We start from the raw sequence: 24,402 nt of genomic DNA on the forward strand, positions 1-24,402 counted from the left end.
AGAACCTTATAGTACCATGCTTTCGATGTTTGTCTCCAGCGATCATAAGGTTATCCAAACGGATTACTAATTTACCTATAACTCTTATCAATAGCTTTTGTAAATCTGTAAATTACAGTGCATGGAGAATGGTTAGTTATATCAGGAAAAAATGTATTAGATGAGTATGACTTCTTTGTGCCTGTTGTAGGCTGGTTTGCCTGGTCTCCACTACGGGGCGTCTGGGCGCTGCATTGACCGCAACAAGTTGGATGTCCACCCGCTGCTGAGGGTCATGTCATAATGACAATAAAAAAGGATGCTTAAAAGTCTATTAACTTCAAAACCATATATGCGCAGGGCTACAAACGTGACAAACAATATGTATTTTGTTCATTCTAATTATATTCTGAGAAAGTGCACACACACACACACACACACACACACACACACACACACACACACACACACACACACACACACACACACACACACACACACACACACACACACACACACACACACACACATACTGTTGGTCCAGATTGTAACTCGATTCTTGGTCTCTGTCCGTTTGCTCGGTAATTAAATAGCCTGCTCAGTGCGTTTATCAGTATGATCTAACAGTGTATCTCTCGGTCCCTATCCCGGGCTCCTTCTCTCTGTGCAAGCGGTGCAATTCAGCTTCCACACAGTAATTGAATTAGTTCGGTTGGGAGGGGAGGGATCTTGTTTTGTTAGTGTGACGCCCATTCAAAATTCAAACCAATGGGACTATCCTCCGGTCGGCTGTAACCGAACCCACTCTCTGGCAGTCAGCAACGAACTGCCTTTGCTCTCACCTTCCCTCTCGTCTCGTCCGGTTGAATCTAAACATCAGGTGAAAGAAGCACATGAATAAAGCGTGTTTTATTTTTTTCTCTCCAATGGTTATATATGAAGAGAATGCTGTGGAATGCTGCCATTTGGGTTCCGGGCAAACAAGCTGCCCTACTGTCACCCAGCAGCAGCGCATGAGAGAGGCTCGAGGGCGGACTCCTCCCCACCTACCCGTGACACTTTCAAGACAGCGCTGAGAAAGGATAGCAGCCCTTTTCGGCCAGTCTCCGAACAGAGCAGTGAGACAGCGTTACGTATAAACGACTTCACTGCAGCCGGGGGTTGCCTATGTGGCTTTCTAAAGTTCCACCTCTGTAAACGTTGACATCTGACGGACTCGAGCTAAAGCGCGAGATTGCTTCTTTTCGTTTCTCATTATCGGTCTTGGACCTACCCTACCCTCTGCGCTGTTGATTCCCAGCGAACAGTCCTGACACGGATCCAGCTCAGCGCATGCCATGACCTTACAGAGACTCTGTATTAGATGGTCATTCTAATCAACGTTTTATACATCTGACTGCATGTATTGATATCCCTTTTTGTACATTTGTGTAAAAAAAAGTGTCTGCCCTAGGAGTGATTTTTACCTATCCTGGAGCCGTCAAAGCTGACGTCCCATGAACACATAAAACTGAACCCGGACACTGAACCTGAGCGAGATGCACTACACAGAGTGACACTTGCATTTGATAACTTCACCTGCTACCGTCGTCAATTAATTTTAACCAAGTGACCAGTAAGGCGTCATCTATATCGCAGGTTGCGCTATCAAAGCCCTTCGCACGTAGTGGTGTAGGAGACAGCGATTTTCTGTTGTATTGAATTGTCCTGCCTTTTTCTGTCATCCATAAACTGCGACAGAGGAAAGAAAAGGCACACAAATGTAAACGAAAGAAGGCATCTCTCCAGCTGAAGTGTACCTCGAACTGACAGATCGTGCAGTCACCCCACATCGAAGAGGAATACGTGCCGAACTTTGCTGTTGTGATGTTGAAAGTGGAGATGGTGCTATTTGTCTTTCTGGTGCTATGGATGTGTGTATTCAGCCAGGAGCCCAGCTCCAAGGTGGTGGCCGACCGGTATGCCGTCTTCTGGAACCGAACCAACCCCAGGTAGGTGCCACTCAGAGCGGCCAGTGGGGCCGAAGGGAGTCGATGTTGTCTCTGTGATCTCACCACTGGCCGGGGCGTGTGTATAGACAAATGTCACGGTTTCTTTTATTTAAGGTATAGAGTCGTGCTTATTGAACAGTTCTCTCTGATGGGTTATAGGCTATTTCCCAGAAATGTGGGTCGGCTATTGGTTCAACAGAACACAACCTGTGCGCACAGGTTGAATATAGGCTAACCTATTTTGGATACAGTCTACACTGAATTGTTTTCAGTCAACCGTAATCAAGTCAAGTTGATCAAATCTAGAATATTGTCATAATAAGCCTATGCGATGTGTCACCCGAAAAGCGCACGGTTGGAGAGTAATCTCTTGCTTGTTCCAGTGTCTGCATTCCGTGTTTGTGAATCGATTGGGCGCTCGTGCCTGTCTTCTGAATATGCCCCGGTTAAATCATGGAACATTATTTGTGGGTTAATTCGAATGGATTTGTAGTAAAGCCTACCGTTGGAGTATGTAGAATAATGCGTGTACCATTGTATTGCTTGGATGGTTTAGGCCTACAACGTATATGTAGCCTACATCTCTCATCTTTGAATGAGCGGAATTCAACTCAGCAAGTGCTGTCAATTCACGGATAAAATGGCACCATGATTAACCCATATTTCTTATTTCCGAGAACTGCAAGCGCGCGAAAATATTACAATTTAGATGTAGCATGTGAGCGGGAAGCGCTCAAATCTGTACGACGTATGTTTTGTCACTAGTTGTAGGCCATGGGCACATTTATGGGTCGCACTTCCAATTTAGAAGCTTATAAGAAATCAATAATACGCCTACTTAACCAGGAATAAAGCCTCGCTATGCTGATAGGTTGCACTTAATTTAGTCGTTTAATCTCTTGTCTTTTAATTTGATCATGATATGCGTTGTTCACAAGGGATTCATCCAATCCACTTGTTCTTATTCAGAAAACATGTTTTAATCCAGTGAAAAAGCTCCTCTGTAATGTTTCCCAAAAATGTTCTCCCCGACTTTGAATTACGTAATTATGCAATTATTATGATTCATAGGTTTAAATGGTTAAATCATTGATATTGAATTAATATGAACATACTGTAATTCAATTGTAGGTTGACTGGTTGTGAAAGCAGCAATTTTTGCTGCGCTAAAGTAATCTACTTCGTGCGAGTATAGCATACAATGTAGGTATTGTCATACTGTCTAAAACCACAAACGTTAAAACAAGTTGATAATCAATATATGAAATGTAGAAGGTATACACCGACGTATTAGCCCATGACCAGAATAGTTTGGCAACCGTGAAACATTGATAGTTTACATTGAAGGACAAATTCGTAAACAAACCAATGCCCTCGTTTTGCCACAACTAACCCCACTTAATTGATTTATTAGATATCACATTATTTAATAAACTTCATTTTATTGAATATTGAGTAAGGATGTTGGACATGTAGCCTACGTTATGATACATAATATTCTAAAACTTTTTCACAAAGTAGTTGATATCAGCAAGCATTGTGCAAAATACATATTTTTTTTATGTGGAGTTCTTGATTGAATAATTTAAAACAGAATTGAAGTTGATTGAGAGAGAGAGAGAACCGACTGCATTTGGGCAAGTTTCACATAGTTATCTAGTATAGGATTAAGATGTGGTGTCTATTGCTAATATATTGTAGGCTACAATGAAGCACCCACGTCTTAGTTTTACGTAGTGAGACTAAGGTCAGCGGAGGTTAACGTTTACATTTCCTTGAGGTCATAGCATACAAAGTGTAGCTTTTTACATTTTCCAAATACAGAGGGTCATACTGTACATGTCATATCACATTTTCTGGAAAACTTAACAGCAGCAATCATACTTCACATAGTCAAGTGTATTGACTTGTCATATTTAGCTTATTTCATGTGTTATTCTAATTGCAAAACAGTACTTGACTTTTTGTATGACTATACATTAACCCTAGTCTGAATTTGTCCAATTAAGTTGTTGCTGTTCACTCACTCAAATGCCAAAATTATTTAGTATTTGCTGAATGGATCACCTAAGCGTATTCTCCAAAAACATACAAAGTATTTTATCATGGCTACATATACATTATTTAATAACTATTTATATTAATTTTGAAGTTTCTGAAAAAATATTCATGCTGAAAGCAATTAGTGGTCAGGGTACAAGCGTAGGGATCTAGTTGAGCTGGGGCCATTCTAGCCTTAGACTAGGTATCCCTAGTGCTGGTACACTCCATCATGACCGCTGTGGTCCAGCTCTACACTCCAGCTTACGCCAGTTGTTTATTTGTGTGCTGCTTTGTTCAACAGAAGTAACACAAATTTGAGCTCAGTCTGATGTGTTACGCTGATAGACACAGTTTCATTAGGGTGCACATTTTTCACAAAGACTTTGACTGGCGGTTCTGTGGACCGCTTGATTTACTCCAGATGTGCTGACAGTTTGCTTACTTCCAGTGGAATAAAAAATTAAGCTACAGAAATTAAAACCTTTGAGTAAATTTACTGTAAATTTCGAGTTGAAATTGAAGGAAAGCAAAACAGAACTCTGTGGAGACGTGAGCGAGCTCCAATAGTGTTGAACTTGTGAAATCGAGTTATAGGTTGTTTCCCTTGTCTTGTTTCTGAACTCCTGACTAGCCCGAGGACAGGAAACAGGCTTTAATAATGTTAGTCATCTTCTCCTACTTACACTAATCAAGTTTGTTTGACTCTGAACTAGTGTTGGGTGGTATCCAGAGGCTCATACCTTCGTATGGTTCCCGTACCATAACAGGGATTACTGGCAGTGACACAAAGGCCGCTATTCCTTTCCCCAAAAAATGTTTAGGATGCAGGGATCTTGATCCAGGAGGGGATTGATTGTCTCTTCTGTAACCAAGAAGCTTTCTCTTGCAAGCTAACCACTTAGCTAGCAAGTTACATTAGCAAACCCTGTAGGGCAGAGTCAGAAAACTAGAACGACCGGAAAGAGAGGACAGGAGAGCAAACATTTTGTTACAGATGCCTCGGTAAATGAATATGTATTCCTATATCTGTATGAGCCAGCGGTGTTGTATGGAGTAGGGTGTATATTAAGTGTATTGACCTCTCCATCAAAGCTCTATGAAGATCCCAATCACCAGTAGGCTGACGGTCAAACTGATTCACAAACAGAAAACAATCAGATATTAGTCCCCAAAGGGAAGTGTGAAGAAATCATAGTCCTTTGTTATCTGCTATTAGAGGTGTTTCTTCTTCACACGACTGCATCTACAGTTCAGTGGTGTATGGGAGCAGACTGGAGGCTCTCCTACAAGCTCTGTTGACCCAAAGTGAAGAAAGCATTTAGATACTTCACACCTTGGGCAGGAGAAAAAGGAAACTGCTTAATTACTCTGGTGAATCTTTCTCAATTTCAATTTAAGGGCTTTATAGGAATGGGAAACATATTCTAACAATGCCAAAGCAAGTGAAATAGATAATAATCAATACAAAATTAACAGTAAACATTACACTCAAATGTCATATTATGTCTATATACTCTCTCTCCTCTTTTTCGTCTCTCTCTCTCTCTCTCTCTCTCTCTCTCTCTCTCTCTCTCTCTCTCTCTCTCTCTCTCTCTCTCTCTCTCTCAGTCCCTGTGATTATTTCTAATGTCCTTGATGGAAAGTTTTTTTCTCCCAGGATCCTACCTACTATTCACTCTTTTTCTTTCTTTCTATCTTTCTTTATCTCAGTACCTTGTATTTAGTCACTTTGTTTTCTCTAAGGAGGTTCCTGCTGTCCTGCTGGTGAGAGCTCTTCCTTCAACTCCCCTCTCCCCCGTAGCTGTAGGCCACTCTGTCTCTGTCCCACACTGGTGACCACAAAATTAATGAATACAATTAGATATTTCAGGAGTCCCTCCATGGACCCAACTAGTGCTAGCTAGAGAGGTCACACACACACACACACACACACACACACACACACACACACACACACACACACACACACACACACACACACACACACACACACACACACACACACACACACACACACACACACACACACACACACACACACACACACACACACACACACACACACACAGACAGAGATAAATAAATAAGTCTGCCAGAGAACTTGTGTGGTGTGTGTGAGAGAGAGAGAGAGAGAGAGAGAGAGAGAGAGAGAGATTTACAAAAGTACGTTTGGACTGAATGGACTGAACTAAAATGGTATTGACCCCAAACCCGATCTGCTGGCCTCACTCATAGCTTTCAGGCCGTTCTGTGCATGTCTCTGTGCTATGTGAAGAATGGGCCAGGAGGTCACCAGGGGCTTGGTCCCTCTCCTACACACTCTCGCAAACCTCTCATAATTACGTCTCTCCCGGTTGGACTTCTCATTACCTATCACCGAGCCACGGGACGTAACAAACTGTCTGTCGCTGTGTGTGTGCTGACTGTGCACTAACACAGACACAGTACATATTCAGACTGTAGAGGGAAAGCCGGTCTCCACACCCCGTAGTCTCTACCGTAGCCGTATCCAGGAGACCCAGGAGTCCAGGGATCAAAACACAATACGTCCTTGTTTATTTACATTACTTATATTTTTAGATTACAATTCCTTGTCCTATTTAATAGCATATTTACTTACATGAAATATTTTCCAATGTAATAGTGGATTTTAGTTGAGTTTAAAATACATTTGACCCCACACCCCCCACACATTCACTCTCCTCTGCCCTGTTGTTCTTTTACTATACCCTCAGAATTATTTTTACCTCCCTCCCTCCCTCCCTCCCTCCCTCCCTCCCTCCCTCCCTCCCTCCCTCCCTCCCTCCCTCCCTCCCTCCCTCCCCCTCCCTCCCTCCCTCCCTCCCTCCCTCCCTCCCTCCCTCTCTGACTGAAGGCTGATTAGTTCTCGTTAATGACCTCTTGCTCTGCCGTTATTTCATCCCTGCAGCGTCTGCAACAGCAGGGTAGACTCAACAGAAATGGAAAGAGAAAGCGAGAGAGAAGGGAAAGAGATGGCATTGGAGGGAAAGAGCAGTAGAGATACAACATATTATTAAATCAAACAGTTGCCCGAAGGATTCATGGAAAAATATGACCTGAGAGGAGGATACTTTGTGATATGAATGAGAATGACTTTTTTTGGGCAAAATAGCATTTACTGCTTTTGGACAAAGCCGGTTAATAAAGTTCATTTTAATTTGACAAATATATTGACCCAATACATTAATGAGGGGTCTCTTCTCCTGAATGTTTTTTTTTCCGTAGTGCCTACTATTTGAAGTCCGTTGTCATACAAGCCATCCTAATATCTTTCCAAATTAAAGAGAGCCTTTTGAGGAAACTGAACAAAGTGTTTGAACAAGTAACCTCTGTGTATTTTTGACTTATTATGCGGTGATAACAACAGCATCATGTTCTACCTCTGAAGTGTATCCATGGTGGACTGTTATAATGTGAGAGAGAGGAGAACATAGCTCAGTAAAATACGTGAGGGTGGATCAGTTTTTCTTCAGTGAGCGCTGGTCTTGAACAGAGGAGAAGGCCTCTCGGTTTTGACCCTGTTAGAGATGCCGAGCAGCGGGCAGAACACGCAGCTTCACAGGAATCTGTGGATGTCTTTCACTCGTTGGAGATTAGATTATCTTGTATATCATTGTGGAAAACATGCGTTTCACAGAAAAAAAGTACACTTTTAGATTTTTTATTTGCAAATTTGATTTTTGTTAATTTTGTATTGGTAGATTTTTATGTGGAAGTTAATTCTGATATATTACTGTCCCAGTTAAAAAGTCATATACATCCAAGAGAGCAGAAAATATTTCCCCAAATGATTTAACCAAAGTTCTACACTTTGGAGGTTTGGGTTGTTGTTGCACTGGTAGGCTATAGATGGCTGTACTGTACTGTGGCCGTAACTCATTTCAATGTCCAGATTTCTGCTTTGTTTTGAGATTAATCACTCCAATGTCATGTGCAGTGCTTGAAACTCCACTATCGGCCGGCCCATCTCCATTCAGCTGCCCACTAATCCCCAGCTTTCACAGCAACGCTATAGCTTTACTTGGAAACAATACAGTATTAACCAGCTTACGCAACACCCACATGTGTCCGATCGTATACTATACTTTTATAAAATTCTGTCACAACATTGATAGAAATAACTTTTCCCTGTCCGGTGTCCCTGAGTTTTGGCTTTATTTCCCCCAGGTCTGAGTATAGTTTCTGTGTTTCAGGGTTCTCTGAGGTATAGGAGAGAGGGGATCATTTTAAAGGTCTTTGGTGTACTCTTTCAAAATTGATTCTGGACCAGATCTCCCTATCCCAGCTCTAACCATTACCTATAGCTCTAAAGACCACAAAGGAATCTGGACCATTTCTCAGGGGTAGATGTTAGATGCAGTTTATCGTTAACGCATGCTGTCTTTTGTCCTTGTTTCTCTAAAGCTGTGAATTACAATTTTAGGAATATGTCTATTCTATGCGTTATATGTCTATGGGCATTATGCCTTTGTCTGGAGCTGTAGAGGCCCTCGCCCCCAGTCCTTGCCCCTACCCTTGGTCTCCCCCCCACCACAGGCAGAGTACACGCCCCCAACCTCTGCCCTCCCTAGCAGAGTTCACCCCCCACCCTCCTCCCTGCCTAGCAGAGTACCCCCCCATCCACACACATTTTTTGAGGGGGAGGTCTGGAAGCAGCTGGTAGTGGCATGGAGTGATCTACCTTCCCAGACCACATGTGGGCGCTATTGTCCCCCCCCCCCATACTCCAAACCCCAATCTGCGAGGAATTTCTCAGACATGGACACTCCTGCCCTCCACCCCTCCAATCCTTTCCTTCCTGTCCACACTGCTCCTCTTCTTCCTGTTGAGTGTACGGTGATTGCATGGCTCAATGCATTGTTTCAGTTTTGACAGGTTGACTGGAACATGTAGCAACTCAACATTGTCACCCATGGCAGCAGTTCTTTATGCCCTGTGTCAACATAGAGACATTTATGTTCTGTGTCTATTTTGGACATGTTACATTTATGCGGAGGTCAGGTGCATAGACATATATATTTTTTTAAATTAACGCCAAGAAAAATAAATTTCTTTGTGATTACATTTTTTTTTAAACTTTTGATCAAGTGTAGTACAATTCTTTATTCATTTATTTGATGTCAACAAGCTAATTTAGTCTTGCTTGATTTGTTTTCTGTGTTCCGCTGTTAAACTAATTTACACTCAAAGTTCAATTGCATTTTGACGCAATAACAACATTTGCATGAAAAGACCAGAAGGGCATGATTGAATGATTGATTTTCTTGTTGTCATCACCCTTTTCTGTGCAATTGGAAAATGTGACGGGCCGAGACCAACCATTTGAGACCCTCGGTTTTGCCAGACCCATTTTCCACAGATAATTCCTTTCATGGTACACTGACTTCGGACATTCACAGACATTTTCCTTATTTAACTTTGGGGCTGACTGGCTTGGCGGTGCGGGGGAGTGAGTGGATGTTGTTCTAGCTGGGTTGGAGAGCAGTGTGGAGAATGTATCCTAGAAGACGTCACATCTCCAGAACAAATACCTAATTGACAGTGTAGGCCTTCGTAAATGACAAGGGAGAGAGAGACACGTGTATTAAAGAATGAAATGTCACCAGCCAGAAGCCTTGGTCATGGTTTCCCTTCTCCTCAATCTGACTGTAATAATCTGCTGAGTTTATTCCCAAACGTCCATCTCCATGAGTAGAGCCCATGCTGTACTGAGTACTGCTTCTATGTGGGAAGAATATTACATTCAAGAAGGAAACGCTAGCACATTTTATTGTACTGTAGTTCCAGGTGCCTAAATAAAATTGCAGTATGTCGTTGCCCCACAAAGTGTTAAGGGAATATACTGTTTTTATCCTACTGTACCTTTGTAACAGAGTATATCCACCTCCACACCTGTATACAGTCAGTCAGAGCCACTGAAAGCCCAGTCTCAGCTTGTGGGTTTTGGAAGCAGGATGTTGGTCTGTGTGTCTGCTTCAGTCTAGCGTAGCTAATGCGGGTGTTGGCATATCAGTCGATGGGCCAGACATTGTTTTGAATATGAACACTACTTCATATTTCCCCTCTCAATTCCATGTCCCTAAACACAAACACATCAACAACGCTTTCACCTCGCTTAGCCCCCGCTGCTTGAACTGGAGAGAGGCACCACAAAACAGTTCAGCCGCTTCCAAACTCCCTCCGAGTACAACCTACACACGTGCGCGCGCACGCAGCAGCAATCGAGTCTCTCTCCCTGGCCCTCCGAGTACAACCTACACACGTGCGCGCGCACGCAGCAGCAATCGAGTCTCTCTCCCTGGCCCTCCGAGTACAACCTACACACGTGCGCGCGCACGCAGCAGCGATCGAGTCTCTCTCCCTGGCCGGGTTCTGACGGGCTGAAAGGCAGTCATTGTTCTCCTTTCTCTGTCCTCTCTCTCTCGGCTGAAAGTAGGCATGCCTTTAAAACGGAGGGAGAGAAGGGAGATGGAGCAGTTGGAAGGGTTGATGAGGCAGGAGTGGGGGCCACAGCTGAAGTTGTAGCACGTTCACTGAGGAGAGGAAGAGACGAGGAGGAGATGGGGGAAGGCAGAGTGTTATAACCGAGGCTGAGGAGAGTGTTTAGGAGGTGGCTCTATATACAACAAGATCTCATAGTTTCCCTTCGAAATGTAACAGAGTTACAGGGTTAATTCCATGTGGTTACAGGTTAAAACAGAAACAACTCAAATGTTAAGAGTTTAGGCATTAATTTAGAGTGGTTAAGGTGAGGGATATGGTTTGGGAAGGCTTAAAATATAATAATAAAAAACAATGTTTTATTACCATCAAGTAGCATCAAGTATACTAGTGGTCTAAACAAAGCGCTTCGGCTCTGAGCATCACGAGATCATGCCCGCAATTGTTTCTTTTATCAACTTTTTTTTGCAGATATCTATGTTCTCAACCTTCTGAAATATCTGAAATTGAAGTCTTATTTTAGTGATCAGGCTGCTGTATACCCCTCACACCCTTCTATTTGTCCCCCTCATCACTTGTTTCACACCTCAGTTTCCAGCCATTTCTGCCTCTCTTCCCTAATTCCATCCCCACCCTCTGCTCATGGCCTGGCTTTGGTTGGCTGGATAATGCAAACATTATCCCAGATAACCAAATATGACATCAGAACAGAACATGAGCGTACGTAGAACATACCACACACACATTCAACAACTGCTTTGCTGTTTTTAAGAAGTAGAGTTCATATTTTGTTGTGGAGCTCAAGTTGTGGAGATTAATTTTCCATGTACATTTTCTATACCCAAAATCTCTTCAGAGTGAAACCCCTGTACCCAGGTATTTTAAAGCAATGCAGGCTATCCCAGCCTGTCCCATAGCTGCTGCTGCTACCCAGGGTATGAACATGGAGTCACTGAGAGGATTACAAAGCCATCAGCTCTTTGTCCTGAGACACAAAACCTCTTCCTCTCAAGTCCCCCATCTTTCTATTCTTCCTCTACTCCCTCCTTCCCTCCTTTCTTAGAAAGCTTGGGTATTCATATTAATCAGTTTTAAAGGATAATGAGATAAGACAGACTTAAGGGGAGACCCCAAAGTGCCTTAAGCCCCCTGTATAAACAGAAGTGATGAACAGGGTCTGGGGCTACAGATTGTTTAAGGATGTGGTAGTGGTATGTTAGTGGCATGGTGTTTGGGGGAATAGCTAACTGATGTTGAGACTTGATCTGGTTGTCTGTGAGGTGTTTGAGAAACATGCCTTTTTCTTTCCCCACTTTCTCCTTTCTATTTTGCTTTCCCCCCCTTCCTCTCTCTCTCCTTCTCCCCCTCTCTTCCTCTCCCTCTCCCTCTCTCACTCGCTCCCCCTCTCTCTCTTTACCTATGTCTCTCCCCCCTTCCCCCTCCCTCCCTCTCTCTCTCCTCTCTCTCTCTCTCTGTTTCTTTCTTTCCTTCTCTCTAACTCTGACTCTTTTTCTGTCTCTCTGTCTCTGTCTCTCTCTCTTTCTCTCTCCCTGTGTCTCTATCTTTGTCTCTGTGTCTCTCTGCCTCCCTGTCTCTCTGTCTCTCTCTCTCCCAGAGATTACTAGTAGATGTGTCCGTAATAAGTCTTGGGTTTTGGGGGTTCCTGCTGGGGTGACTCAGCATGCACTGTGTTAGGGTTAGGCCCAGTGTTGTGGCTGGCCTTGCTGACTGACGGCTGGCTAATACGCAACTGTATCTCTGTGTGTGTATATGCGCGTAAAAGTGAGTGAGACAGAAAACATATGGAGGTTCAGTGAGGAGAAATACAAATGTTGCGCCAGCCTTTTGAGCAGACATATACAAAGGGGTAATGCTGGCAGACATTTTTGAGCCAAACTGTACCGCCATACATGACAAGAGATTTTAGAATTTTCAACTGTATATAAAATGGCACAAAATAACAGATGTGTGATTAAAGGAACTGTGCGGAGGGTAGTCGTACTGAGAATAGAAAAGAATCTCAAATGAATCTGTGATTATGCCAATATTTCACGAGATGGAGGTGGGTCAGTCACAGAGCAGTAATAGTCACGAGACACATGAAAGAATGCAATTGGATAACAAAACAAGGGCATTCAGACTTTATTTGATTTAAATGTCTCCAGCTGTACTGCTCTAAACATTTTCTTGTGGCAATGAATAGGCACACATTCTTGTTTCAGACATAACGTTAGTAGTAGTGTTTTTCTCTCTGTGTGGTTGGCTTTTGGTTTTGAAAAGGTCTTGTTGGAATATACAGTGGGCCGGCTCAAGTTCCATAGAACACGGAACACACAGAACACTTCATCCAGTGTTCCAGTGTTTCAGAGTTACCATAGTTCCAGAGTTCCGTCTCACCTGCTGTGATCTGTACTCCTTAGCGTCAGAACTCCATGTCATTCCTAGAACACGACCGGAGACATTCTAGCCAGTATTAGATGGGGGAGTTTGCAGGAGGTTTTTAATTTCCCCAGGAATTAACAATGTTGGAACAGCGTTGTTTGCCTCACTAGTGCTAGTGTCTTAATTTAGGCTGCTGTGTTCCTGTTGTTATTCATATAATAGGATCAATCTTTTGAAATACAGATCAATGAGAACTTAGTTTAATGGATAGGAATGCATGTAAGGAATTATGTTTTTGCGTTGTTTGTTTTTTTGACTGGAATTGTATTTCAATGTCTTATTTGATTATTTTACCTAAATTACATTAAATGTTTTCAAATTTATTTTTGTTCTTATTTATTGAGAGATTTAGGTAAAACAAAAATTACTATGTTATTCACACTTCAAAAAAAAATCCTTTTAACTTTTATTATGAAATGTGTTTAATTTGTTGAAGTGTATATATATTTTTGAACACAACAATACATTCATATTACTGGTATACAACTATATGCTATAATATACCATTTATTAGGTATACCCTTCTAGTACCGGGTCGGAACCCCCTTTGTCTCCAGAATAGCTACAATTTTTGAGGGCATGGGAAACGTTCCTCAATTGCTATCGAAGGGCCTAACGTGTGTCAGGAAGATATTCTCCACACCATTACACCACTGCCTCCAGCATGCACCGTTGACACCAGGAAGGATGGGGCCAGGGACTCATGCTGCTTACGCCAATCCTGACTCTGCCGTCAGCATGACACAACAGGAACCAGGATTTGTCGGACCAGGAAATGTTCTTCCACTCCTCAGTTGTCCAATGTTGGTGATGGCGTGCCCGCTGGAGCTGCTTATTCTTGTTTTTAGCTGATAGGAGTGCAACCCGATGTGGTCATCTTCTGCAATAGCCCACCGTGACAAGGACTGATGAGTTGTGTGTTCCGAGATGCCGTTCTGCACACCACTGTTGTACAGCACCGTTATTTGCCTTTGTGGCACGCCTGTTAGCCTGCACGATTCTTGCCATTCTCCTTCGACCTCTCATCAAAAAAACAGCCCCGTTTTTGTCCACTGTTTTTGTTTTTTGCACCCAACGGAAAAGTCATGAGTCTTGAAGGCAGTCAAATTCCACCATTTAGTCACGGTAATTAGGCTTCTCTAAGCTCTGATACTGCTGATGGCTTCTATTAAAAAGAGGAGGTTACCATCAGCTTTCTATAGGCTAGGCCTACTATATTTATTTCTCAACTTTCTTAATATTATGCACATTGCTTCTCTTTACAACAAGAGTTTAGCCTCCCTGCCTGGCATGAATATAAACCACAGGGAAAAGCGTCCTTCTTTCGCTATTTAAGTGTAAAGATGCCATGTCTTTTTCTCTGCTCCTGTTGCCCCTGTTTCCATACAGGTACATGATGATGGTCCATTCTAAATCAAAACCAATTTCACACATATATTACTTAGTGTATGTAAAGACACGATTAAATCAAGAATAGTCTGACGGGTGACAATATTAGCCTGTCGCTTGTGAATTATATATTATCACTTGGTAATGATGCCCAGCATAAGGCAAGAAACAATGGCTTTTTTGGCGACTTTTTCAAATCATAGTCGCACACCTCATGTAGCCAAGCCCATAGGCCTATATGTTTGAAAAGGTTTGTATCATAACTAAAGTGGCCAAATAACTTCTTAAAATGAAGCACATTAATCCGCTTTATAAAGGGTATAGAGCCTAACTGGCATATATAAGCAAAGCTCGAGTTTTAAGTTTGGGGAAGATTATTTTCACCATAAAAATGCAACTTTTTATAATAAAAACATTACATGCATAATCACATCTGTGGTCACTTTTGTAAATGGCGTTTCCCGCTAATGGAATGTGCACATTGCCATGTTGCGCTTATAGTGTGAAGGAATAGCCTAATAGTTTATCAGCATTTTAAGCTAAACATTCTAATCTGTTGTATTAGCCACATGGCGTGAAAAGGTTTTTGGAATGCTAGTGCTTGTATTAATTTGGGAACTATCGCATCCCACAACTGTCTCCGACTATGTTTGGAATATGTATTTCTCACACAGAATAGAATAGGTCAACTTTTGTACTATGGGGGATAGTAGATTGACTTAGGCTAGTGCTTTTGCTGTTCGTTAGGTCTACTCATCTCGTTGGCTGAGTGTATGTGATATATATAATATACTGTATACTATATGTCATTTAGCAGACAGTTTTATCCAAAGCGATTTACAGTCCTGAGCACATACATTTTAAGGCTGGGTGGTGAGGGGAATCTAACCTACTACACTGACAGAGTAAACATCTTGCTCTATCAACTGACTGCTGCAAGGCAGTCTCAGGTCCCCTGTTTGTCATGTGGTTTTACCTTCACTAACTTTATGATACATATTATGTACAATAATTATATTTGATTCAGTTTTCTGACTGACCAAGGTGACGTATTGAGTGTTCCTGTTTGAAAATGTTTTTTTTCCGGATGAACTTGACTGTTCGGATGTCTTTGAATGAGTGGTAGTTCCTCCCCTTAGCTTAGTACTAACTGTATAGTGAGACGTGCCATATTAAAAACTAACTCCATTTTAAATGAATAAATTCTGCTGAAATCTTTTTTGTTTTCAAAAGTCCTACATTTCCCAGATAACAATAACATGATGACCAAGTAATGGATAGACAATATACTTGGTCATCACCAAACAAGAGGCTTCTCACATGCTGTTTCACTGCATCAAATCCAGAGGTCAAATGTGTCTGTCTGTGATTTCACCTCTCTTCGACAGGTGTCAGTTGCTCAATCCTTCGACATATCCTCCAACCCAATCTGATAATAAGCAGAGGAGCAAGGGAGTAATCTGATCTTTAATAATGCAGTATTCGATTAAGGCCGCCCCCTGCACCTCTCTGATTCAGAGGGGTTCGGTTAAATGCGGAAGACACAATTCAGTTGAACACAGTCAGTTGTGCAACTGACTAGGTATCCCTTTCCTCTGTCCGTGGTACATATTACCTCTGTCCGTGGTACATGTTACAGCAGCCTGTGGTGCATATTACCTCTGTCCATGGTACATATTAACCCTGTCCGTGGTACATATTACCTCTGTCCATGGTACATATGACCTCTGTCCGTGGTTCAGATGACCCCTGTCTGTGGTTCAGATGACCCCTGTCCGTGGTTCAGATGACCCCTGTCCGTGGTTCAGATGACACCTATCCGTGGTTCAGATGAACCCTGCCCGTGGTTCAGATGACCTCTGTCCACGGTACATATTACATCTGTCCGTGGCACATATTACATCTGTCCGTGGCACATATTACATCTGTTCAGGGTACATATCACATCTGTCCATGGTACATATGCCCTCTGTACGTGGTACATATTACATTTGTCAGTGGTACATGTTACATCTGTCGGTGGTACATATTGCCCCTGTCAGTGGTACATATTACATATGTTCATGGTACACATTACCTCTGTCCGTGGTACATATTACCTCTGTCCGTGGTTCAGATGACCCATGTCCGTGGTTCAGATGACCTCTGTCCGTGGTACATATGACCTATGTCTGTGGTACATATTACCTACGTCCGTGGTACATATGACCTCTGTCCGTGGTACATTTTACCCCTGTCCGTGATTCAGATGACCCCTGTCCGTGGTTCAGATGACCCCTGTCCGTGGTTCAGATGACCCCTGCCCGTGGTTCAGATGACCCCTGTCTGTGGTTCAGATGACCTCTGTACGTGGTACAGATTGCTTTCCTGCGTGGTACATATTGCCTCCCTCTGTGGTACATTAACGGCAGAGCAGAGTTTCCCTGCCTGTATCAGTGGTATGAGGGACATGGCACGGATTCAGGCTGAATTATTCACGCTCATAATCGGCCTTTATGTCCCACCGCCCAGCCCGGCCCAGGACACACTGTTATTCTAGTGCATAATTGATAGTGCTCAGAAGTGGAGAAGTTAGAATGGCAGAAGTAATGCGAAGCGAAAGTTTAGTCAGGCGGCAGCAGGAGTGGAAAGGGGGATTGGAAGAGAAGTGGGAAGTGTTGGAGACAGGGAGGTTGTGTTAGCCTTTATCAGTCTTAGCTGGGGCTAGCGTGAGGATCGCATATGTAGGCCAGCCTGAGATGTTAGGGAGGGGGGGGGGAGAGAAGTAGGAGAAGGGGATCCTGTGTAACTAGTGTTGACGCTGAGCTGGGATAGAATGTCGTCTCTCCCCAGAGTTAGATTGAAGTTCTGGACTGGACTCGGCATGCTTCCCTTTTATACACCCCTTCATACATAAACCAGTCTGGAATGGTTTGGGTTTAGATGTAACTGGAGCGTTTGAATGCTAAAGAGTTACAGAGTGTGCAAAGCTGTCATCAAGGCAAAGGTTTGCTACTTTGAAGAATCTCAAATGTAACACTTTTTTGGTCTCATATTGTTATTTCATAGTTTTGATGTCTTCACTATTATTTTACAATGTAGAAAATAGTAAAAAATAAAGAAACGAGTAGGTGTGTCCAAACCTTTGACTGGTACCCTATATATATGTAAAAGTTAAAATATGAATATCATACTTAAAAAAACAATATATATATTTCACCTTTATTTAACCAGGTAGGCTAGTTGAGAATAAGTTCTCATTTACGCAAAGCAGTGCGACACAAACAACAACACAGAGTTACACATGGAATAAACAAGCGTACAGTCAATAACACAATAGGAAAAAAAAGAGTCTATATACAGTGTGTGCAAATGACGTCTAGAGGTAAGGCAATAAATAGGCCATAGTAGCAAGTAATTACAATTTAGCAAATTAACACTGGAGTGATAGATGTGCAGATGAAGATGTGCAAGTAGAAATACTGGTGTGCAAAAAAGCAGAAAAGTAAATAAAACAATATAGGGATGGGGTAGGTAGATTGGATGGGCTATTTACAGATGGGATGTGTACAGCTGCAGCCATTGGTTAGCTGCTCAGATAGCTGAATTTTAAAGTTAGTGAGGGAAGTATAAGTCTCCAGCGTCAGAGATTTTTGCAATTCGTTCCAGTCACTGGCAGCAGAGAACTGGAAGGAAAGGCGGCCAAAGGGGTGTTGGCTTTGGGGATGACTAATGAAATGTACCCGCTGGAGTGCGTGCTACGGGTTGGTGTTGTTATGGTGACCAGTGAGATATACAGTGGAACCCTAAGCCTGTTAGTGCTCATGTCTCGGACAGCTGAACCGTAGGGTGGACAATTGTTGTTTTAGGAAAGTAGCATAACCACCCCCCCCCCAATTTTTTTTTTTTACGTTTTGCATATGCTACACATCAAAACACAAGGAGTAGTGTTTTCGTAATTTCCCTCCACGTATGTCCATTACATTTCTCAAATGTCCAGAAATTAAAAATCTTCCCTGTCATGTTTTCCATTGCCAAATTTCCCTAAAGGACTCTGAAAAGGCATATTGTTTTTATGAAGATTTTAGAATACAGTGGCTTGTGAAAGTATTCAGTCCCCTTGGCATTTTCCCTATTTTGTTGCCTTCAAACTGGAATTAAAATGGATTTTGGGGGGTTTGTATCATTTGATTTACACAACATGCCTACCACTTTGAAGATGCAAAATATAAGTAATAAATTAATAAGACAAAAAAAACTGAAACTTGAGCGTGCATAACTATTCACCCCCCTAAGTCAATACTTTGGTAGAGACACATTTTGCAGCAATTACAGCTGCAAGTCTCTTGGGGTATGTCTCTATAAGTTTAGCACATCTAGCCACTGGGATTTTTTTCCCATTCTTCAAGGCAAAACTGCTCCAGCTCCTTCAAGTTGGATGGGTTCCGCTAATGTACAGCAATCTTTAAGTCATACCACAGATTCTCAATTGGATTGATGTCTGGGCTTTGACTAGGCCATTCCAAGACATTTAAATATTTCCCCTTAAACCACTTGAGCAGTATGCTTAGGGTCATTTTCCTGCTGGAAGGTGAACCTCCGTCCCAGTCTCAAATCTCTGGAAGACTGAAACGGGTTTCCCTCAAGAATTTCCCTGTATTTAGCGTCATCCATCATTCCTTCAATTCTGACCAGTTGCACAGTCCCTACCGATGAAATGCCACCGCCATGATTCACTGTGGGGATGTTCTTCTCGGGGTGATGAGAGGTGTTGGGTTTGCGCCAGACATTGCATTTTCCTTAACCTCTTGAAGCTAGGGGGCACTATTTTTATGTTTGGAAAAATAACGTTCCCAAAGTAAACGGCCTATTTCTCAGGACCAGATGCTAGAATATGCATAGAATTGATGGATTAGGATAGAATACACTCTAAATTTGGAGACTATCTGGAATTTCCGTCTGAGTTTGTTGTGACCGCTCTTTCCTGTGGATTTCTGAACATAACGCGACAAACAAACAGAGTTATTTTGGGTATAAAAATAATCTTTATTGAACAAAAGGAACATTTGTTGTATAACTGGGAGTCTCGTGAGTGAAAACATCCGAAGATCATCAAAGGTAAATGGTCAATTTGATTGTTTTTCTGATTTTCATGACCAAGCTTCCTGATGCTAAGTGTACATAATGCTATGCTAGGCTGTCGATAAATTTACACAAATGCTTGGATTGCTTTCTCTTTAAAGCATAATTTCAAAATCTGAGACGACAAGTGAATTAACAAAAGGCTAAACTGTTTTTTGCAATATTTCACTTGTGATTTCATGAATATGCGGTTGCTGACAAATGATCTCACAACAGGGATGGGTAGCGTCAAGAAGTTAACGTCCCAAAAACTCAATTTTTGTCTCATCTGACCAGAGTACCTTCTTCAAAAGTTTTTGTGGACTCTCCCAGATGCCTTTTGGTGAACACCAATCATGTTTTCTTATTTTATTCTTTAAGCTAATTTTTTTTCTGGCCACACTTCTGTAAAGCCCATCTCTATGGAGTGTACGGCTTTAAGTGGTCCTATGGACAGATAACCCATAGGAGATTGGAGTATCTTTGGTCTCTCTGTTGACTCTGATTAAAGCCCTCCTTGCCTGGTCCGTGAGTTTTTGTGGGCGGCAATCTGTTGCCAGGTTTGTTGTGGTGCCATATTCTTTCCATTTTTTTATGATGGATTTAATGGTGCTTCGTGGGAAGCTCCGTGGGATATTTTTTTTTTTATATAAACCAACCCTGATCTGTACTTCTCCACAACTTTGTCCCAGACCTGTTTGGAGAGATCCTTAGTCTTCATGGTGCCGCTTGCTTGGTGGTGCCTCTTGCTTAGTGGTGTTGCAGACTCTGGTTTTTCAGAACTGATGTATATATACTGAGATCATGTGACAAATCATGTGACACTTAGATTGATTTTTAGAGTTATTTTTTTCATTTCACATCACCTATTTGGACTATTTTGTGTATGTTCATTACATGAAATCCCCCCAAAAATCTATTTAAATTGCAGGTTGTAATGCAACAAAATAGTAATAACGCCAAGGTGATGAATACTTTTGCAAGGCACTGTATTCACATGAAAATCTGTTGCCAATTAGATGAAAACCTTGCTATAGACAACCTAAAGACTCTGTCAAGTGCGCTAGTCCAGTGTCACATTGATGATGCTGCACATCATGGTTCACCAGCAGCCCCAAACATATCAACAATAAGCTTCCAGTGTCACTTTGATTAAAGCTTCCAGTGTCACTTTGATTATGCCTGCACATCATGGTTCACCAGCAGCCCCAAACATCTCAACAATAAGCTTCCAGTGTCACTTTGATGATGCTGCACATCATGGTTCACCAGCAGCCCCAAACATCTCAACAATAAGCTTCCAGTGTCACTTTGATTATGCCTGCACATCATGGTTCACCAGCAGCCCCAAACATCTCAACAATAAGCTTCCAGTGTCACTTTGATTAACATCATGGTTCACCAGCAGCCCCAAACATCTCAACAATAAGCTTCCAGTGTCACTTTGATGATGCCTGCACATCATGGTTCACCAGCAGCCCCAAACATCTCAACAATAAGCTTCCAGTGTCACTTTGATGATGCCTGCACATCATGGTTCACCAGCAGCCCCAAACATCTCAACAATAAACTTCCAGTGTCACTTTGATGATGCCTGCACATCATGGTTCACCAGCAGCCCCAAACATCTCAACAATAAGCTTCCAGTGTCACTTTGATTATGCCTGCACATCATGGTTCACCAGCAGCCCCAAACATCTCAACAATAAGCTTCCAGCCAAATGAGTTTGTAAGAATTGTACTTAAATTCCACCCTCATACTCATCTGGAGGTTGAGCATTTGTCATCTCCTTCTCTGTAATGTGTCTCTATCTCTAATGTGTCTGTATCTATGTAATGTGTCTCTATCTCTAATGTGTCTGTATCTATGTAATGTGTCTCTCTCTCTAATGTGTCTGTATCTATGTAATGTGTCTCTATCTCTAATGTGTCTCTATCTCTAATGTGTCTCTATCTCTAATGTGTCTGTATCTATGTAATGTGTCTCTATATCTAATGTGTCTCTATCTCTAATGTGTCTCTATCTCTAATGTGTCTCTATCTCTAATGTGTCTGTATCTATGTAATGTGTCTGTATCTCTGTAATGTGTCTGTATCTCTGTAGTGTGTCTGTATCTATGTAATGTGTCTGCATCTATGTAATGTGTCTGCATCTATGTAATGTGTCTGCATATATGTAATGTGTCTGCATCTATGTAATGTGTCTGCATCTATGTAATGTGTCTGCATCTATGTAATGTGTCTGTATCTATGTAATGTGCCTGTATCTATGTAATGTGTCTGTATCTATGTAATTGTATATGTATCTATGTAATTGTATATGTATTTATGTAAAAAATAGGGATCACAATGGGTTTAAATGCCGTACTTATTGTGTAATCCCGGGCACTTAAAACAATATTTGTGCATATGTATTTTGTTTACTGACAAATAAAATCAATCAATCATAGTATATTTATTGTGGTGTTGAAAACCCAAACCATGTTATTGAAGTGGCCGAAGTCAGTATGCTTTGCTTATTGGTTGTGTGGTGCATTGGCACAGAAACCTTTTGGTGGAAAATGTGTTGCATATATTTTATTATAAATATGGCTCGAAAATCAGATTTCTCCTAGCTGATTGTCTGCATTGTCTGCAGAAGGCTCTGATCGTAGTGTAATGAAACAGGCAGGGAGAGTGAGCTTGTCTGTGGTGGTCTGTGAACCCTCATCCTTCTGGCCCGTAGCCCCGTGACGTGTCTTTGGCGGCATTAAACTGAAGATGAATCTTTATCAAAAATTCTCTGTAATTATTATTACGTGATTATATAAAGGTCAAATAAACATCTCCAGCACTCACATCACTCTCTTCCACATGGCCTCAAACTGGACCATTTTGTTTCTCTCTGTTGCCCACACAAGTACTTCCATTTAAACAACAACGGGTGCCGGGGTACCTTCAGATGAGGCTTGTGGGCGTTCGAGGGCAAATCCACCGTCATGTACGTCAGAGTATCACCTTTCCATGGTGGGGTCATATTGGTTTTATAGGCCAAACAGTTTGGACGCTACAGACATGTTCTGGATGTCTCCTGGTTTAACAAGCAGATGTGGATGGCCGACATCCACTCATGTGGTGGATTGAGAAGCCGCCCCTGCAAAACAAACATATCTCTGAAACTGACACGTAGATTTTTTTAAATGATGCTAATTCAATTTCCGCAGGGGTGAGGACATCGGCTCTACTTTTTTTTAAAGACAACAATTACAACAATTCCCATCTAGGAAAAATTCCTGACAGTTACAGTTCATTCTTCCACTTAATTGACTACCTGCCTCCTTCTATCCTAATCTGCCTCTCTTTTGGCCCTTAATCTATTTCACCAGTGTCTATTGTAAGAATACTGTATGTGGGATTGAGATGTTCTATAAGAAACTCTCAGGAATAGTGCCCTTTTATATTTCCCTCTCCACAGTCAGTGTGAATCGGTATCCCTGGCCATGGGATTTCCAGGTAGGTCCCGTAAACATGGCCCCAGTTGTAACCCATTTTACACCTTGCTGACCCTTAACAAATACCACTACCTGGCTACCGAACACTGCCTTTGTACTCGATAACAAAGAGCTTTAGCTGGCAATAACCCACAGGCTGTGAGCTTCAGTGGTAACCTGAGATAGTGTTCATATCAGAGGTCGGTGGGGAATGTTTCATCCTCTGCTCGAAACACACTACACACATGGATCATGCTTTGTAAAGTGGCTTTGATGTGGAGATCAGTTGGTAGTGTCCTGGAAGACTGGGGATTGTGGAAATGGACACTGAAGAGGTCTGTACTCTCTGTTATTATCTGTGCAAAGTCACTTTAATAACTCTACCTACATGTACATATTTCCTCAATTACCTCGACACCGGTGCCCCCGCAGATTGACTCTGTACCGGTACCTCCTGTATACAGCCTCCACATTGACTCTGTACCGGTACCCCCTGTATACAGCCTCCACATTGACTCTGTACCGGTACCCCCTGTATATAGCCTCCACATTGACTCTGTACCGGTACCCCCTGTATACAGCCTCTCTACTGTTATTTTACTGCTGCTCTAGTTATTTGTTACTTTTCTCTTACTTTTTTTAGGTATTTTCTTAAAACTACATTATTGGTTAAGGGCTTATAAGTAAGCACTTCACTGCAAGGTCTACCTACACCTGTTGTATTCAGCACCTCACTCTAAGGTCTACCTACACCTGTTGTATTCAGCACCTCACTGCAAGGTCTACCTACACCTGTTGTAATTCAGCACTTCACTGAAAAGGTCTACCTACACCTGTTGTAATTCAGCACTTCACTGAAAAGGTCTACCTACACCTGTTGTATTCAGCACCTCACTGCAAGGTCTACCTACACCTGTTGTAATTCAGCACTTCACTGAAAAGGTCTACCTACACCTGTTGTATTCAGCACCTCACTGCAAGGTCTACCTACACCTGTTGTAATTCAGCACTTCACTGAAAAGGTCTATCTACACCTGTTGTATTCAGCGTATGCGACAAATACAATTTGATTTGATCTGTAAAAGAGAACATCTGGAGAACAATACATAACACACACTAAGTATCAAAGGCATGCAAGATTACTTGTTAGATATTACTGCACTGTCAGAACTAGAAGCACAAGCATTTCGCTACACTCACATTAACATCTGCTAACCATGTGTATGTGACCAATAAAATGTAATTTGATTTGTTTACATGATGTGTGTAATCATGCGTACATCACATCCACACACTTCTGAACAGAAGAACAAGCTTTCACAAATATCTCATATGGTATTATGTCTGAGAAGGTCTTCTTTGTAGACAAATTGTGGACACATAAAACCCCTGGAAACCAATGCAGGCTATACATACATTTCAACTAATTTTCTCATGTAGATATTTTGAGTGCCAAAATGAAATCACACATTTGATAAGTGTGATTGCCTCACAGTTATGTTTGTGCCGATCTTAAAGGATTTCAG

General features: G+C 42.0%; 1 protein-coding gene across 2 annotated transcripts in view; it reads left to right on the forward strand.

Annotated features, from left to right (window-relative positions):
- The first annotated feature begins 801 nt into the window (after positions 1-801).
- Positions 802-24,402, forward strand: part of LOC135513830 (ephrin-A5-like) — a 191,105-nt gene continuing 167,504 nt past the window's right edge. For both annotated transcript variants that reach the window (XM_064936783.1, XM_064936784.1), the window contains exon 1: positions 802-1,970. In XM_064936783.1, the coding sequence (XP_064792855.1) occupies positions 1,846-1,970 (125 nt within the window). In that variant the 5' untranslated portion in view covers positions 802-1,845. The remainder of the gene's footprint in view (positions 1,971-24,402) is intronic.

Source organism: Oncorhynchus masou, chromosome 25 (assembly GCF_036934945.1).
Source record: "Oncorhynchus masou masou isolate Uvic2021 chromosome 25, UVic_Omas_1.1, whole genome shotgun sequence".
Classification (NCBI taxonomy): Eukaryota; Metazoa; Chordata; class Actinopteri; order Salmoniformes; family Salmonidae; genus Oncorhynchus; species Oncorhynchus masou.